Source organism: Aplysia californica, unplaced genomic scaffold (assembly GCF_000002075.1).
Source record: "Aplysia californica isolate F4 #8 unplaced genomic scaffold, AplCal3.0 scaffold00129, whole genome shotgun sequence".
NCBI classification, from domain to species: domain Eukaryota; kingdom Metazoa; phylum Mollusca; class Gastropoda; order Aplysiida; family Aplysiidae; genus Aplysia; species Aplysia californica.
Window position 1 is genome coordinate 1,218,115 of NW_004797399.1, and position 19,671 is coordinate 1,237,785.

Below are 19,671 nucleotides of genomic sequence, written 5' to 3' on the forward strand. Positions count from 1 at the left end.
ATAATACTTATATAACGAGTCCTGAAATAACGAGAAGTCTGTTATAAAGACACTATTCTAAAACCCTGTATTTTCCCCTTTCTTTATCTTTGTAAATAAAATACTGCTATTGTGCAATTAGACAGTCACGTGAGTTGGTTATAACGGAATATTGTTGGTGCTGTGCACAGCGCACAGACCAATTAAACATATAAAACCTCCCCAGTTGAGAAAGTTGTTGGTGATCCAGCGAAACAAAGAATGGGAGAGACCAGGCGAACCAACAATGAAGGCCGGAGCGAATGAGTGGGGAGGGTGTGGTATGCGCAGACAAGCAGAACGCATCGCGTGATAGGCCAGCCCAGTCTCGATTATCTAAGCCTACCACCATGCCTCTCACTTCTCTGGTGCAGGGAGGAGAGGTCACAATGTTGTGATAGATAGAGTGAATGTGTGACATGCGCAGGCAGACGCAACGCACCACAGGGTGTTGTGGGGTGGAGGACAGCACAGCGGGCGAGTTAGCCTAGAGCCAGAGCCCCTTCTTTCTGATCGCCAACGCCGAGTTGTCAACATTGCTAGTGCTAGAGAAAGAAACCTGATTCGATTTTTGATCAAGTAAGACCTAGAGATCATGTTGAACAAAATCATCATCAGAGGAAATACAAAAAGGAATAAACAGAACATCAAACACATAGATTAGGCCTATTGTACTATTTCCCTTGAATTTATTACTGGATCCCTTATAACGAGAATCCAGCTGCTATAAATGGGCATTTTGCACCGGTCCCCTCCCTCTCGTTATAAGTTATTATAACAGGATTCCACTGTACTGTATTTTATTTCATGGCTTGAGTCAGAGTTCATTACTCTCCTGCTAGGGGCGCTCCATTTGCTCAGTGAGTAGCCTATCATGCTGGACTATATGACTGGATGGCCCTGGTTCAAATCCAAGACTGGGCATTCTTAAACTCATCATGAGAAACTAGTGAAGCGTGAGTAACGTGACGCCGAAACAACACATTATGGCAGCATGCAGGAGGGAGCAGGGGTGCCCAGTCTCCGACAGGCTGTCTTGGAAATTTGACTTTTGTGGAATGCCCCACAGCGTTTTGTAAACTTCAGCCTAAACAATTGCAGTGTCTAAAAATGTAAAAATGGATAGTCTATGACTTCTTTAAGTTTTCAAAAGCAGATATATTCAGTTCTGCCAAATCGACTTTGACATGAAGTAGGTACCACAAACTGAAATTTCAAAGTCCTCTGATTTCACTACCTTATAGAATTTATCATTCTGAGCATTTTGATACCAAATTTATACATATATAGCTTCATTTCTAACAAAGTTATGAACATCTGAAGTTGCAGAAAAATGTTATAGTTTTTTAATTGTGAAAAGTCTACACTTTGAGATGTCAAAACATTCTTAAATTATTTGAATGGACATTCACAGAAACTTGTAGACTAGGCAGTTCAGTGAACGAGATCGGCTCGCCGCGAAATATGCTCCTCGCCGCCCGTAGAAAACTGTGAGCGGTGGATTGCGTCGTCGATTTGGTGACCTCAGAAACTCGATTTTTGTTGTATTAAATAGAAATAACCACTACTTCTGATACATGTTTTTGAAGATTTTTAAATAATCTACAAATGGCGTCTTCCTTTGGCAGATCCGACCCGTAGAGCCAGAGATATTTTGATTTGAATTTAAGCCAAGTTTCAACGTTTGATAACTTTTTCCCCACTTGCCAGGCAGTTTTGTAACTTTTCTGGCAGTTAGAAATATTCTTTATCTTTAAAATAAGCCTAGAATGGCTGTATTTAGCCCTGTCTAACGGCGACTAGAGCCAGCGCACTTTATAGCGAAAGTTGTTTTTCTTATGCAGCATCGGCGTGCCGGGGCTGGGCAATGAGTCACTTTAGCAAAATCTGGATAGCATGTTAGTGCACCTCTTTGGCAAAGCCAAATGTTATGAACCGCTTCAGCAAATGGATCAGAACCATTTCGACAAATGGGTTAGCATCACTTCAACACTAATGTGTGCACCCACTTCGGCAAACGGGTCAGGAAAGAGAGTTAAGAGTCTGAATTCTGATGTTTCATTGAGAATTATCTGGTTATCCGGATATGGTATCCGGATTTTGCCCACCTTTAGTTTTAGGTCTTTGCCGCATCGCACTTTTCGCCTTCCTAGTATTCCTAGTCCTAGTTGTTGTTGTTTTTTTCTATTTAATATTTTCAATTTTTACTGAAAAGGAGATCATTGGAGCGTACCCATGGTATATCGGTTCACAAATATTAATATTATGTTTAAGTTTAACACTTGTTTTCTTTTGCCAAGGTCTGATCGGACAGTGATTTTGACTTTGAGAAGATTATTTTCATAATAGATTCTAGATTTTCTAGAGAAAATTTAGAAAATAATTTTGATTCCTTTGGTCCACAGTTGCACATATTATGTATCATGTATATTGTGCAGTTAGCTCTTACTAAAGCCATACATTCTTAGTTTAAGTCTCTGATTTTATACGCTAGCTTTTTCTCAAGTTTCGTTGGCCCAAGTCTCTGCATTATCATTTATAGTCTTCGGCACTCGTAGTTGATTTATCTTTAGAAAATTCTTTCCTTCTTTCCTCAAACTGTTCATCACTACTAGTTTTATGTTCACACAACTGTCTGGTCACAATGAAAATTACTTGGAATAGCATCTATGATCTATAGTAGGCCTCTTATGTGATTTTCAATCAAATATTTTTTTCGTGCTTGATTTTTACCTCAAATTGTACCTTTTCTCCTTTTCTAGTGCAGTTTGAAATTTTGTTATCCTCTTCTTATATTCTCTTTTAAAAATGTGTTGAATAAGACGGTCAAAATGATACATGGCACGTACACTTCGGACTATTCCTTGTTGAAATATCATCGCTTGTTTTCAAATTCATCCTTTTTCGGACACATGAAAAGTGACCCCGCTCTTAATCTACATACCATGTTAAAGAGATTTATGAGACAAAGTTCTTTCTGTTTCTTTCATATGAAAGTACACGTAATAACCTTTGATTTGATGCAAAAACAGGAAGATATCATTACAGGTTGCAAAGTTATGTACATTTTGGTCGATTTTTGTCCTCCTTTAGTCACAAAATGCAGTGCAAAAAAAGGACCAGATTTTGAGCGAAAAATAAAGTAGAAAAAATCCCATAACTTTTCAAGCAATACAGATATTGACGAAATTCAAAAAGTACTGTGATCTGTGTGGCAGGACCTTTCATTTGAGCCTATTTTCATCTAAATCTAACAACTTTGAATTTTTCACTGAACTGCCTATGTAGACACACACCTATGCACATAGACAACAAGCTCAATTTTTTTCAGGGCTATAAAATAACCAAAAGGAGGAAATTTATTGACGTAAACATTGCTTTTTGACCAAAACGGCAAGAAATACAAGGGGAGTTTAAAATCACCACTCCCGACCACCGGCTTATCGGCTGCGCGCCGGGCCGTGCTGAAGGGAAGGAGAGAAAATTTATACGAAACCGGGGCAATGGTGCCCTGCTTGCGAGCCGACGGGAGCATCCGGTGTTCATTTGCGTATAATGGCTGTGATATTCTTGAAGAGGAATGAATGGGCTTTCTGCCGATATATTTCCGCAGTCAGTCAGATCACTGGTTCCATAAAAAAACACCAAAAGTTTTCAAACGCAAATCTCTTCTATTAATTCTTTAAGGGCAGGCTTTAGAAATATATCACCGGAAAGAGCGTCTTCTCATCTTGAAATATCGATGAATCAGATTGCAGTATTTAATACCATATGTTCCCCGTTCCTGTTCAACCGAGGTCACTCAAAAAAATCAATGCACGAAACGCACGGCAGCTGCAGTGAAAACCTCAATAGTGTTGTCTTTTATCCCACAAGATTTTGCTTTCAAAGGAATCGTTGATTCAAATAAATAATACCACTAAAAAGAGGAAAAGCTCCTCTTTCTTCTGACATATCAAGTGTCTGGGTGTTGCATGATCACACAGTGTTTTAGGAGGGTAAAAATATGGGTTTTGGTCTCCGTGACAGTGCGCCACCGGAGCGCATGGCCAGTTTGCGGTACCTACATGAAGACCACCATTTGAAGATCTTTCTTTTCCCTAAGATAAAAAGATGTATCAGAAATCGTGGTGCAATTCAGAAAAACGAAACAAAACTGAGCAGTTTAAACCCACCAATACACGAAGCTTTATGAATGGTCACCAAAGTCTATGAGGCATATCGCCACTGATTTGCCCTATGACGAGTGCTTTCACTAACCAGCCTAATAAAAAGTTTCAAATGATTTCCATCCTTTTCCATCTAAATATCAAGACAGGTAACCTTAACACAGTGTTGAAAGAAGTGTAAAAAAGACAACAACCCTGCTTAAGTGTGGCAAAAACAAAGGAAAAAAATTCCTCACAACTCACATTTGCTAAGGCTTCGACGACTGCACTATCCACCATCTGTCCTTCCACTGCCTCTGCCCCAACCATCTGTCCATCCACCACTTGACCTGTGTTGACCATCTGTCCATCCACCACTTGACCCGTGGTGACAATCTGTCCATCCACCATTTGCTCTGTGCTGACCATCTGTCCATCCACCACTTGCCCTGTGCTGACCATCTGTCCATCCACCACTGCTCCTTCCACTCTCTGTCCATCAACGGTTGTGGCCAGTATGGCCTCTTCGGTGGAATGTCTGACACTAGAATCAGCTTCCTCTGTGATAACTTCAATGTTCTCTACCACATATTCTCCAGTCAATTCCTAATTATGCACAATGAAAGAGAGAGAGAGTGAGAATACTGATTAAAATTTTTTTTAAAAGTAAAGCCATAAACTATTGAAGCTGTAATGCAAGAGGCCCATAGGACTAGGAGACAATCGCAAAAATGGCTATAAAAAGCTTCAATACAAGAAATTCACACTTTATCTCAAATGTGAATTTACTGTATATTGATTATTTGAGTTTGAGGCTTTTTTATACAAACATATGGGAATTTATGGAAAGCCAACATATTAGTTATTACATTCCTCATTACATTCAGCCAAACCTAATAACCCATTTCAACCTTTATCACAAACTCGTGTGACAAATATACAAGATTTCAGAACACCCAGAGCAATTGACTAACTAAATTCCAACAGCAGAAATGATCATGCAGGTGTGAATGTAGGCATTTTTTTATGTCCCCACCAACACAATTTAGATAATTTCCCTTAACAAGCGGGCTTCTGACCCTGCCTGCAGGGCCAACCTGGGCTGAAAGGGATACAACATCCCAGTAGAAAGACAGAGATACAGTGGGTGTCGCATTCAACGAGGTTGCCGGGACCAGCTTGCTGTCCTCGTTGGATCCGACCTCTCATTGAAGGTGACTAAGGCTAAAGACAAGAAAGGAGACAAGTTATTATAGCCTACACGATGTACAAATACCAGTAATTAAAACAATTGTTCCCCCTGATGACGAAAATCTCAAACAGCATCAGTGTGCTTGTGTTTGGACTGTTCTGACCGTCATTTCTGCATTAACAAAATTTTTTTTTTCGGAACTTTTCTCACATCTAGGTGTAGATCTAGATCTACATAAAGTAAAGGCGGGAGTTTGGATTTTCTGATCAGGGGAAGAAAAGAACATTTTAAAAAATGAAGGTCTCAATCTAGACCTACCCATCCAGAGTTCATCCAGTTTCACACAATCCGCATCCCGTTCCCACCCACCCCTTCCCCTCCCTACCGTAGGCTAACCTTCGCTCACCCTCTTGGCTTTGGAGCACTTTATATTAGTATTAGGAGGCACACTAGATAGCAATACAATGCATTGGGAATGGAGGATGGGCCTTGTGCTTCGCATGAGAATGAGAGAGAAAGGAGAAAAATTCTTCGCTTTTGAGGCCGCTAATAGCTTTTACAGTAGAACATGGCTGTAGCTGGACTTTTGGTTCCAGAAGAAAAATCACGCTGTTGGGGAGTTCCTGCTATAGGAATACAAAGGGGAAATTACCGAAAAAAATCTAAAAATCCACATGGTTGCCTCCCTCCCATATCGATAAAATTTCGCTTTAGATTAGTCTTCCTTTTCTTGTCAACTTGGTTGATTATCTCGACCTTTAATTCGAGTGACAAGCATTTCCTTTCGTCTTTGTTGGAAGCCACCTTTTCCTCGGTCTCGTTGCTTGCGCTGTCTATCGTACCCTTAAGTCTAGGCCTACTGTGTAGAACCGGTGAAGCATCAACGATCGCAACTCAATGAATCAGGATTCTCAAACTACACGCTTTCCTCTTCTTTTACTTTTTCGCTTAGCCTAGGCCTAGGGCTATGGCCTATAAGCTTTCATACTGAGCGTGTAAGCTACGGCACATCACTTTTGGTGTGGCTCACGTATTGCGTCTCTCCGCACCATTTCTCTCTGCCGCCTGCCCCACCTCATTCATCACTGAACTGGCCAAACACAACGCCGCACCGCTGACTGCCTGTTTGGAGCCTGCCTACTGCACCCAAACCTCCCTCCCCCCAGCTAGAGCTCGCTCGATCTCTCCCACTGTATCAAAGTTCGGGACTTTCCTTGCCCCACAAAATCCGAGCACAGGTAATTGAGTTTACGTAGAAAGAAAGATGGGGATTCCGGTAAGGTCCCGCTGTAGCAGGTGCCGCTATAGTCATGTTTTACTGTATACTTGGTTATCACGACCTCGTTGAAAGCGACTTCGATCTGTTTGCAACCTCGTTGGAGCTGGTGTACATTTACAAAGAGATATATAGAGGAAAAATCGCGAATTAAGGATTGCCTCGTTGGAGCCGACTTCTCGATGAATGTGACCTCGTTGAATGCGACATCCACTGTAGGCTACTTGATTTATGATTTTCTCCCCACTTGGGAATCAAACCTGAGTCTTCTGTGTGAGACAGCAAAGTGCCGAATCACTGCACCACAGACACTAGTAGTAGAAATGATATTAACATAAAAACACTTAATTTCTTCAGTGAAGGTACTTACAAGACAATGTAATCGAAAAAATGCATGCCTCAATGGCAAAACAAGTGCTTTTTTTTTTTTATCCCTTGCCCATTTATATGAGATTGACGCCATCTGATTAGTACGGTAGAAAAAAAAGTGTGTATGATAGTGTCCAATAGTGTATTACGTGCATACTTAGTATAAGTAACTGTACTAGAAGATAGAGATTCCAGGATTATAGATGTAAGTCATTGATCTGAGAGCGGTAATGATATTGGATATAATGGTGGTGATGAGAGATGATGTGGGATTGCGTTTAAATTTATATAATGTTAGCGTTAGTCTTATCTTCCTCTGCTCCAATGAGTCACGAGGGACGTGGACACCCTCTATCCCGTTCCCTAATGGAACCATCTTAACAGTCACTGTGAAGTTCTGAAAGTCTCTGCTAAGGTGACATTGTTAGTGTTAGCCTATTCTATCAGACGAAGACAAGTGTCAAGAGGAGCTAAGAGGGACAGATTATGGTCTTTAAAAATGCAGCATTCTACTCCCTGATCATTTGCCCCGGGTATTCTTTTCGAGTCCTATTGAGCTTGCAGAGATTCTGACACAGGATCCCCGAACCCGAGTTGAGAGGGCCAAAACATGTGCTTAAATTTTACATGAACAATCTCTTTTTGCTCCAAGACTGACCGACCCTCTTACCATCTCTGGCTTCTTTCTTTCTTTCATCTCTTGCACAAACCCATGCACAAATAAAGTCAGCCAAGATAAAGGTGGTTATTTCCTGCTCATGCCCATGCAGAAATGATCAATAAACACACACATAAAAAAGATCACGATTGATATCTTTTGCACACTACCATACACAAATCATTCCTAGAACACACCGACACGTAAAATAAACCCACATAAAATAACGCCTACCACCAGCTGTTCAGATTTGTTAGGCCCAAAATTTTGAATTTGGGTAAATTGCAGTTTCTTAATCCTTGGTGGTATTAGTAGTATTAATTTGCTGTGTGTTATCAAGAAATATTGAGTTAAAATTAAATTCAAAATGTTGAAGACAAGAAAAGATAAAACGTTAAAAGAATGAAAAAGTTTTCTCTCTGCCCTGAAAAATCGTGCTTTCCTGGGCTTAAAACATTTGACTTGAACGGCTTGCCTCCAGATGATAAGATTGATTACAACACTGACCTCTTGCTCAGCCCCAGGTGCCGAGGGTAAGATGAGGGACTGGTCATCGTCCAGCTGTGGCAGAATGTAGTGTTGTGTGTCAGCCACCACCGTGGAGAACTGGGCTAGCACAGTGCCTTCCTCCATGCCCTGAGTTCCCGAACTTTGCTCTCGGTCTGCTGAACACGGTACTAGCAGGAACGAAAAGTGGAACACGTCACTTAAAAACAGTGATAATGTTACAAATTACTAGCGGGTAAATATGTTGTTCTTGTTACCCATCCAGCAACAGTAAAGCCAAATGGTAAGTACACCGTTGCCTAGGTTAAGGAACAATCCTTCCACACTGAAAGGTCATTAGAGAAGTGGGACCTCTAAATTAAACATCAATATCTGATAGGGTCAAACCAAATGGGCGGGGAACCTTAAAAACTCGACCAAATCAAACCAAGTTCAGAACATCACAACATCCAGTTGGGGACTCGAATGCTATTTGCTCCGTAGTCCAGTAGGTAGGATACCAACTGGGCTTTCAGTGTGCCTATGTTCAAGTGCGATTTTCTCAAAACAATGGTTTTATGGTAGGCCTAATTTAGTAAAGACAATTTGGTTGTAACGGGCCAATTAATGGTCAGTAGGTGTAAGTGTAAGCAAAACCCAATGTGACCAGTGTGAACAGATGGTAAATATTAAGAGTCTATACAGTGGGTGTCGCATTCAACGAGGTTGCCGGGACCGGCTTATAAGGCTAAAGAAAAGAAAGGAGACAAGTTATTATATTACATGATGTACCAACACCAGTAATTAAAACAGTTGTTCCCCCTGATGACGAAAATCTCAAAAGCATCAGTATGTGCTAGAGTTGGGGCGAGCGGACGGACGGGTTCGTTACTCGCGGACTCAGTCAGAGCGAACGGGTAACGGACGGCCATGAGAGCGAACTGCGAACCTTAAGACAGTTCGTTTTTTGGGTCCGCTTCACAATTTGACTCTCTCAGCGAGCGGACTGTGGATCTCAAGCCTCACGTCAGTTCATTTTTTAGGTCCGCTCCACAATTTTATTCACTGGGCGGGCGAGCGAACGGAGGAACTCTAGCAGACGAGATACTCGACGCGAGATTAGACCCGTCGTCTATTGTTTGTTAATTAGGCCTGATGTTTCAAACCACTAGCGGTGCCATAGGGAGTGAGAGAGGCTGGTGACGTAGTACTATGTGTGTAACCTTTCACCTCGTGCGTGGGGCACACTGTGTACATTCCATTTATCTCAAGGCCGGGGGGTGGGGGGGGGGGGGGGGGGGGGGCGGGAAAATTTCTCGGCCGTGGAACGCCTAGCTACAATGGGGAGGGAAGGGGGGGGGATTTTTTAAATATTATTTTGGGGGGGGGGGGGGGCGGGGTTTTGTAAGTTGTATGCCATGAAAGGAGTCGTTCCCGTCCGTCCGTCCGCCCGCCCGCTCGAATGCATGGAGTCTCTCGGTCCGCCCGTCCGCTCGCTCGCTAAACGAACTGTTGTCTCTGTCCGACGTGTAGTGAGTAGCGAGTACCGAACTACTCTTCACAAACGGACGGTTTGTTACCCGTCCGCTCGTTTGCGGGTAATGCCAGTGGATAGTTCGTTACTCGTGAACGCTAATTTTGCGAGCCCGACCCAACCCTAGTGTGCGCGTGTTTGAGCTGTGTTCTGACAGTCATTTCTGCATTAAAATTTTTTTTTTTTCTGGAACACTTCTCATGTGGAAACATACCCTCCCACATCTAGGCCTAGATCAAAATAAAGTAAAGGCGGGAGCTTGGATTTTCTGATCAGGGGAAGAAAAGAAAATTTTTAAAAAATGAAGGTCTCAATCTGGACCTACCCATCCAGGGTTCATCCAATTTCACACAGCCCCCATTGTGTTCCCACCCTCCCATTCCCATGCCTACCGTAGGCTAACCATGCCCATCCTCTTGGCTTTGGGGCCCATATTAGGAGGCACACACTTACAATACAATGTGTTAGGAATCGAGGATGGGCCTAGTACTTAGCGAGAGACGGAGAGAAAGAAGAAAAATTCTTCGCTTTTGGGGCCGCTAATTGCTTTTATTTGGTTATCGCGACCTCGTTGAAAGCGACTTCGGTCTGTTTGCAACCTCGTTAGAACTGACACACATTTACAAAGAGATATAGAGGAAAAATCGGGGATTAAGAATTGCCTCGATGGAGCCGACTTCTCGTTGAATGGGACCTCATAGAATGCGACACCCACTGTACTATAACGTATTGGTAAGTACAAGTGGCAAACTCCAAAACCCTCTATTTTAGTATCTTATTTATTCATTGCCGCTCTTATTATATAAATTTGTTTTCAAACAATAATTATCTTCTCAAAACACTTCTGATCTATTTTTAGGAATTATGAATAGGCACTTACTCTTAGCCTTGAGATGCCTGGACAGTGTTCCTTGCTCAGCAAACCCACGATTACAACGAGGACACACGTATGGTTTTTCTCCCGTATGTAGACGCTGATGGCGCTGAAGTGAACCACGTTCTCGGAAGTGACGGCCACAAACATGGCAGCGATACGGGTTGATGCCTGAATGAGTGCGCATGTGAACTTTGAGAGAATTCTGTGAACACAGAAACATGGCAACACCCAAGTTGTGAATGACGCTAAACCAAACATTTTGAATATTAAGGTAGGCCCTACCGGTAATTATCTTCAACTAGTTAGCACAAAGGCTTTGATCACATCTGAGAAAGAAGCAAAACAAAAAGTGTTATTTGAAATACAGAACATCATCGTTCAATAAAGAGGTTCAAAATAAACTAAACATTTGGGAAAACACACATGTGTCATCCTGATGAAATCAGGCGCTCGCCGAGTTATTCAAACCAAAGAATCTGACATTTTTTCACCCGTAAGGCACATTTTATCAAATATTTTTATCTTCGGTTCTACACCTATGCCCATATAATATAAAAAACACATTTCTGCATGGATTTTGCTGAAAAAAATGTTGATCAAAGGCACAAATAATATAAATTTGCACAGCTACCAAGCACACTCAAACTTTGGGATTCACCAAGCTTTGGCGGCCGGGGTGTAAAAAGATAATAACAAACACACACAAAAAAAGGAGGGGAGATAAGAACGATAGATGTTTGATAGGAAAGAAGGAGCAAACTACACAAGAGCACCTGCCAACCGCCCACTGAAACCTTATGCGAGCGACAACTTGTAATACATGACAGAACTGACCTGAGACTTGAAGAGCTTGTCACAGACGCTGCATCGGAACGACCGGTCTTGGTAATGGACACGCAGATGCTGCTGTACATGAGCCAGGCGCTTGAACATTTTCCCGCACTCTCCACACTTGAAGTCTCGCTGTTCCGTGTGCACAAACATGTGCTTCTTGAGGATGTCGCGGGATATGAAACTTTGGTGGCAGTCAGAATGGGGACACTGATAGGGCCTGTCACCTGCGTATGACAGGATAAAACAGACAGAAATATAATGTAAAATTAACAGCCCTATGATTGTTTAATAAAAAGATGACACAAAACAAGACAAAACGTGATAATTTGTAAGTAAGAGAAGTAGTTTAGAATATGAAAACAAAACAAAGAAAATTAATTAAATAATCTAAATGATGTACACAAAACAAAATAATATGATAACTGTGATTACTGGACACTTGTCATTTCATAGCAATTTATAAGCAAGTTTTACAAAACAGAACAGAATACAGTTTCTAAGGTTCTCTATCTAACCGTGTAGTATACCTGTGTGCATGCGCATGTGCTGCCTGAGGTAGGTGCTGCCACGGAAACTTTTGTCGCAAACCATACATTTGACACTGCCAGCCGTTGACGGCTCAGGGGCGGTCGTCTCAGTAGGGCTGGCTCGGTTCTTTTTTAGACTGAACAATTGCTTGACAGCTATCAGGGCTTCCCTGGGAGCAGAAAATTCAAGATCACTTCAGAGAAAAATGACCACATCATCCCTCTAAAAGGAATTGACGTGACCCCTGGGCCGGTTTACAACTAATGGGAAACAAAGAATAGTCAACCTTGATGACCTGTCACAATGGCATGAGGCATGCAATTTTCACTCGTCCAACTGTGAGTTTCAAGATCTACTCTGATCCTATTGCTCCTCCCTTTTACCTGTACAAAATTTACAACAGAGATGTGATCAATTTCACTAGAGTGGGTGATCTGTGATGCAGCAGGCAGCACAATGATCGTAAACTTTTACTGCATGGTTGATAAGCTGGGTCCACCTGTGTTTTTGTTCCGTAAATTATGATTTGAAATGCGGGATCTTAAATCGTAGCCAAAAGTAATCCTTCAGAGCAGGATCTTAGGGGTGACTATAGTAAAGTGAAGGTACTGATATCTTAAAATGGCGGGATCTTAAGCGAACAGGGATTGTAAGCAGTGGCATCTTAGGTGGAGACTACTGTATAGATAAATGGATTGTTATTTCCTAATTAAAAATCTTACCTCAAAACAACTTTTTTATTTGAATTCTGTCCCTTGTTTTGAGCAGGGTCCTCTGAAGACAGTACACTGGCCTCAATATTCTAGACACACAAAGGAAGAAGAAAAAGACAGATTTAGAATTTCAACAAGCCCTGCACAACAATTTGTACCTTATACTAAAACTGTGATATCGTAATGAATACTCTTATCATTGTTCTATTATAATAATGGTAAGTAAACCCCTTTCCAGGTTGACGAATGAATTTATTTAAAAGTTCAATTTGAACTAAGCCAAAATCATAAGAACAAGTGGCACATGGTGATATGCAAAACCAACATTTGAAGGTTAATTTCCATCTGTACTTCTCGGAAAATCAGGAGAAGTACATTTTCTTGCCTTTCCTGATCACAATGTCGACAATATCAATCATAGCGGCACCACATACAAGGACCTACCGAAAGGTAACTCACATTTAAAGAATCGTAATGCATAGAAAGGATGTGTTGTCGCAATTCTTCGCGGTCATTAGAGAGAAAATGACAAAGTCCACAGTGTGATGGTTTGTCAGCTAGATGACTTCTCAGGTGGATTTCCAAACCTTCCTCAGCAGCAAAGTCCTTTTTGCACACCTGGAAAAAAATTGGACACACAACTACGGGTAAAAATGAATATTAAAAAAAAAATAATACTTATAACCATTGAAAGGGAACACAAGTTCAAGCCTCAGGCTCAAGATTACTACTGATGCATCCCCAAAAATTTGAAATGCATTCAGAAAGATTCGAGTAAGGCTTTTTTTTTCAGAGAGTTATTTTCCTTACCTGCATCTTCACTTCAAATACTAAAAGAACCAAAGATAGCATATATCTTGACATTTCTCTGAATAGTAATTTCAAAAAGCATAGCACCACATCTCAGAACTTCATAACAGAAAAAAAAGATACATATCATTTAAGAGGCAGCTTCCAACCCAGCCTGTAAGGGCCAACTCAGGCTGACAGGGATACAACATCCCAGCAGAATGACCATAATACCCAATAAAAATTTCTCCCCATTCGAGAATCAAACTCACGTCTCCTGTGTGTGACAGCAAAGCACCTAAACGCAACACCACAGATGCCAGTTCATAGGCCTGTGACTATGATAAGATTCAAACAATGTTACAAAAACTATACAAAACCCAAAGGACAAATAAATTGATACGAAAAAAAAACGAGTATCAAATAAAAATACCAATTCTTTTGATATTACACCCTTATCGTTTTATTTCTATTTTTTCTTTCCTATACACATCAATTTGTAAAACACTTTTAAAAATGCTTTAAAAACACTTTTCTCCTTTGGCAACTCATGAATTTGCAAGACATGCTCATAGCTGATCTGCTGCCATTCTGAGCTACGATATATATGTGAAAACACCGATTCTATCCTCTTTTGATTAAGTTGGTTTCTCATATTTTCTTAAAAAACAACAATAACCTTCCCTCCTCTAGTATCTCAGGTCTGTTCATAAGAATATCCAAGTTAAGACACCCTCATTCTTTACTTTTGTTATTTTGGGTATATATAGGGAGACAGACTTTTTTAGGGAATGACTTTCTTTGGGGTGGATTTTTAAGGGATGAACTTCTGTAGGGATGGACTTTTTAAGGGAATGACACTTTTAGAGGTGGACTTTTTTAGGAATTAAATTTAGTGAGGATGGACTTTTTTAGGGAATTATTTTTTTAAGGAAAGACTTACCGTAGGGATGAATGGATTAACTTTTTTAGGGAATGAAGTTTTTAAGGAATGATGAAGGGATGAAGGGATGAACTTCCTTAGGGATGGACTTTTTTCCGCAGCCTTCTACTGTCACAGAAGTCAGCCACTCACTTGACATTGAGTTGGTTTCAAGACTTCTGCTTGTGCTATACTTTGTAGCTCCAACATTTCACTGTCCTGTCCTGCTCCTGTGCTCACTAGGCTGCCCAAAGGTTTGACCACTGAGTTGACCATCTTTGTCTCTGCCCCCACTTCAACCTGTGCCAGAGAACCAGGTTCTGCTTTGACCGTCCATTCCTGGAAAGACAAAAGACAAGTGCAATCAAATATCCTTTGCATCTTAAGGCAAAAACTGATGTGTCATCACAGCATATATATACTTGATTTATTCTGACATAATAATCTTTTTTTTTTAAATAAAAGGAAGCAGAAAATATGGGACCCCTCATCCCTCCCTCCCCCTCCCCCCCTCCATTCTGACAGAAACAAGAACTTTAGAAGAAACTGTGGCATTGAAGTATGGACCGCAATGCTTTTCTCGGCGGACAGAACCTTATTTTTCTGAGTAGAAAACTCACTCCTCTGCATGGGGTGGTGCAAGTCTCCTCGTCAAACCAACGGAGCTCAGGTGCACAGGTCCTGTACAATGGGGGAGCCACAGCTGAGAGGGTTAATATATCTTAATAGACACTGAGGGAGCCACAAGTCAAAGGGTTAATATATCTTAGTAGTCCAATCTACCCTAATGACCACCTATCTAACAGACTACCACTTGTACGAATTCCCATGCCCCACTCACCCCTTCCATTTTTTCTACATTATAATGATATTGTCCAGGTCAACAACCTGTCTTAGATGACCACTTTTCTCTTCCACAATCGATGGTTGTTTGTATTTTTATATAGACCAAAATAATAGAGCCAAATTCATCATGAAGAGAAACCCTAACACTGATAATTAATAACTTAACACATTGCACCCTAACCACCCCGGATTGCCCGCAAATTTCCTTACGCACTCCACCCTAACTGGCCGGAATCGCTCGCACCAACCTAGCGTCTTTCTTTAGAAACGAAGTCTCGCCTTGATGAGTATGAGACTCTGGGGCCGAGATTTTTATTTACATAGTTATTTTAAATTGTTTTTTCTTCCGTTTGATACCGAAACGAAACTTTTCGGGCCAGTAGTTTTAGTATTAGAGCCTTCCTACACTTCAAAGGTGTCTCGATTTGCTTAAAAGCACCACAACTGAGTTTGCAAAAGGACATAACGATGGATTTGAGCAAAAACAAGCATATTATGACAAATCAGATGAGAATCAGATATTGATGAAAACGTTGTAGCAAGAGTTTGGGGCGAATCAGATTGATCAGCTGTAGAATTTAGATCTTGGGCCCGACTGCCAGGCTGAGAGTGAGAGTGATGGGTCGGACACTCCGATCGAACTAAAGTTAGAACATTTCCAACAGTTTGCGCATACATAAAGTTATATTTTTCTGAAACTACATTCATTTTCCTTTCTAACTTATATTTTTCAGGATTTTTGGAATTTGTTTAGTATTTTTTTAATGTGTTTTTTAAACGCTTGTATTCACGGGAGGTGGATTCCTTCCCCTTGCTTAGGATCTAGGAATGGACTTCCCATCCAGACCTTTAGGGTGTAATGTGTTATTTGTTAAGAAAAATTGCGAATAACTGTTGGCCTGAAGCTCATACTTCCACTGAGGGTGCACCAGCAGCTGAAGAGTCCAGTTTGACAGTCACTCCTGTGAGGGTGTCCTCCCCTTCCACAATCTCCTCAGCCCCATGGCTCAGGATGAAGTGCAGATCAGTTACGGGCAGTTCGGGTTTGTTTGGTACAGGCAAAGTGCTGGGACCACGGTGGGCGTCCCGCTGGGACGGGTCTATCACGGCTGGGATATTGGGGTGATAATTCCAACTTTTCCTGTACCTTGGAAACTGGGAGTCCGGTGCCTCTGAGCAGTTTCGTCTAAAGGTAAAGAGCAACAAGAAAAGTGTAGCAGTCTGCAAAATTTGTTGTCATAAATTGAGGATATTATCTACAACACAGTTAACATTTTATCAACTTCACAGGCGTTCTCAAGCTTTTATCCACTCCAGTCCCCAACGATTACTATCCTAACTCTACACACTTACTTCCCCTCACTCTACCCCTAACCCATATAAAATTACAATAATTATTTCAGTACTCTATGGGAATAAGCCAGAGATTGCCACAGATTTTTCGAGATAGCTGCTAAATTATAGTCAATAATTTATTTATGTAATGGTGGCGGTATACTGTTGGCAAGAAGGGAGATAAAACTAAACTGAACCACCAAATTGGGAAAGTGAAACTAACTCTTCAATTCTGGAGATCAATAACCATTGTGAGATAAGAAAGCCAAATAACTTATATAAGGTACTGTAAGGTTTTGGCCAACAAGCACTCCATTTAAGAGACTGCACTACAAAGTGAGAGGGAAAAGAAAGGAATGACTTCAGCAATTTTTTTTCACTGGTAAAAAGAAGAAAAAGTAAATAAATCTAACAGTGAAGTCACCACAGGTGAGCGAATATAAAACTCCTCTCTTTCTTATGAAGAATGGAGATGTAAAAATTCCAACCTGGCTTTCATGTGGCGTGTTAGAGCTCCAGATTCAGCAAAAGCTCGCCCACAGCGCTCACACTCATAAGGTCTCTCTCCTGCAAGACCATAAAGCATTCAATACGTAGAGACAGAATTCATAAACAGCGCTTTTACTTTGTTATGAAATACGGTGGACGTCTTCACAAAGAACAATCAATTAAAAATTTAATTTAAAAATTACAGTGGACTCGGATTCAACGAGAGGAGATGGATTCCCCAGGGTTTTTTTCTTCTTTAAAATCAATAAAAATAACCCGGATTCAACGAACACTTAAAATCAGCAAGCTTGGATTCAACGAGGTCGCTTCCAGGGTGAACAGCCCCGCAGATGTGGCTTTGCTCATTTTTTCTCCCATAACGAACTTTATTAATTCCCGGAAACCATCCATTGCACCTGCATCGTGAACCATTATTCACTTGCATGCGACCAATCAGCCGCCTTCTTTCATGATATTCATACAAAAACAATACGCAGTGTTGGCACGCGCACGTGTCTACTCTAGCATGTGTCGGGGTCGGACTGTGTGTGCGTGTCGGGGAGGGGGTACCAGCGGTCCAGGCGTGGAACGTTGCAGATGTAAATGCATCAGTCTTTTTTTTTCCCTCGGCAACTGATCATTATTACAATGATAAGCTTGTCTTGACGTAGGTCTATGTAATAAATTGTGCGCTGGTCTATGGAATCAAAAGTTGCAGTATGCTGGGCTCTACACAGCAACACAACATTTGGGCAAAAAAATGAAATGACACAGGCATGCATTTGATTATACTTTGAACAAATCAGTCTTTTTTTCTTCTTTTTTTTGCACAGCTCATAATATGCAAGCATTTCAGGCACCACTTGTTACTTCTCTTTATACATTACTTGCTCAGTGCCTGTAATTATCTACACGAAAACCTCATGTTTGCTATAATGAACACTCGGATTCAAAGAGATTTTAGGTCAGGCCCGGCGACCTCGTAGAATCCAAATTCCACTGTACTCCTTCTGACTTACGAAGCTCATGTCAACACTCACATTAATGCTTCTGTCAGACATCAATTAACTGAGCAACTTTTAGGCTTTTTATAGTATTGTTTTCCTCATAATAGCTAAAAGTGAATCTCATCTCCATCAATGTTACCAGCATCTCTGGTGTAGCAGTTAGGCGCTTTGCTATTACAAGCAAGAGATCCCAGTTCAATTCCAGAGGGGGGTGACAATTTTTATCGAGAATCTCGGTATGTATTCCTCTCAGCCCAGGTTGGCCCTGACAAGCAGGGTCAGAAGCCGGTCTCCTGAATGATCTAAATTGTGTCAATGGGGGCATAAGATCACCTAGTACCACCAATTCTATTTATGGTTACAAAATATTCTGAGCAACAGGGTGAATAATTTTAATCAACAGAACACTGAAGACCAGGAATAGTTAGCTGAGAACCTTGCTATATCTGAGAGCCAATCCTCAAATTCCCTTTAGGAATTTTACGTTGGAGCCCCAAAGACAACTTCTTGCTTGAGAATCAGGACCTTGGTTCAGCAGAGGAGAAAACAGAGACTCTGAAGTTTCCTTGTGACAGTAGCTGTGGTGCCCAGAGAGAATATGGAAGTATACAGCCTAGACAAGAAGTTCTTCAAGTAGGTTTGTCGCAGCTATTCTACTGCAATATCACTTTCATCAAACGGAGAGTAACTAACATTTTTACAATAAAATTTGTTGAAAGTTTGGGGGCGGGGTTGTAGTCATTATCCAGTTTCTTATTCACCAAAACACACCATTTTAAACATATAAGCATTATTTAAGAAAAGTAAAATTACACCACCTAGGTGTACAGTTTCTGTTCCAACAAATTTCATCCTGATGAACAAAGAGGAAATATTCAGTCTGAAGGAGCACAACATTTTTGAAGATCTATCAATATCCCACAGTCAATAGTCTTTGAGCCACAAGAAATTTGAAATTAAAATTAACAAAGCTTTAACCAATTTTCATTACAGTGCGTGTCGCATTCAACGAGGTTGCCGGGACCGGCTTGTTGTCCTCGTTGGATCCGACCTCTCGTTGAACGTGACTAAGGCTAAACAAAAGAAAGGAGACAAGTTATTATATTACTCGATGTACCAATACTATTAATTAGAACAGTTGTCCCCCATGATGACAAAGTTCTCAAACAACATCAGTCACGGCTGTTAAAATGCCACTGAAAGTGGTACTTTAGTTGATGGCCGAGCCCCAGTCTGACCTCCCGCACGAAGGTAATAAATCAGTGTCAGTCGGCCACTCCCGTGCTTAACAACCGTGATGATAGCGATGCCCGCCGCTGTGCCTGCGTAACTCGGTTCTGGTAATTTTCGTATCACTTTCCCTCGTTATTTCTCCCGATCTGATAAACCTAGAAGCCTGTTTATCATCTCATTTTAAAGATCATCTTAAGACTAACAAGACGATCCCACTTTCGCTCCGGAAATCTGACTGGTGTTATAGCAGTTACGCATTTTGCAGTACTAGTGTTTTGTTCATCTAATGTTGCATTTTAAATTATATTCCATTTTGGAGTTTATTATCTCAAAAGCCAAACTCAGATTTTCCACTCAGATTCTCTGCTTCACTTGAGACAGCAATACTTGAACCGTGTGAGCAAATGTTATTTGTGG

At 41.1% G+C, this 19,671-nt stretch overlaps 1 protein-coding gene across 2 annotated transcripts in view; it reads right to left on the reverse strand.

The window, feature by feature from the left end:
• LOC101857182 (transcription factor E4F1) overlaps positions 1-19,671 on the reverse strand; it is a 29,583-nt gene that overhangs the window by 2,025 nt on the left and 7,887 nt on the right. The window contains exons 6-16 of one of the 2 annotated variants that reach the window (XM_005096469.3): positions 17,014-17,092; positions 16,103-16,376; positions 14,498-14,683; positions 13,093-13,251; positions 12,643-12,722; positions 11,920-12,089; positions 11,393-11,616; positions 10,562-10,760; positions 8,169-8,338; positions 4,550-4,772; positions 4,431-4,516 (exon numbers count right to left, since the gene is read on the reverse strand). In XM_005096469.3, coding sequence (XP_005096526.1) covers positions 4,431-4,516; positions 4,550-4,772; positions 8,169-8,338; positions 10,562-10,760; positions 11,393-11,616; positions 11,920-12,089; positions 12,643-12,722; positions 13,093-13,251; positions 14,498-14,683; positions 16,103-16,376; positions 17,014-17,092 — 1,850 coding nt within the window. Of the gene's footprint in view, positions 1-4,430; positions 4,773-8,168; positions 8,339-10,561; positions 10,761-11,392; positions 11,617-11,919; positions 12,090-12,642; positions 12,723-13,092; positions 13,252-14,497; positions 14,684-16,102; positions 16,377-17,013; positions 17,093-19,671 lie in introns of both variants that reach the window. The other variant, XM_005096468.3, reaches the window with a different exon arrangement.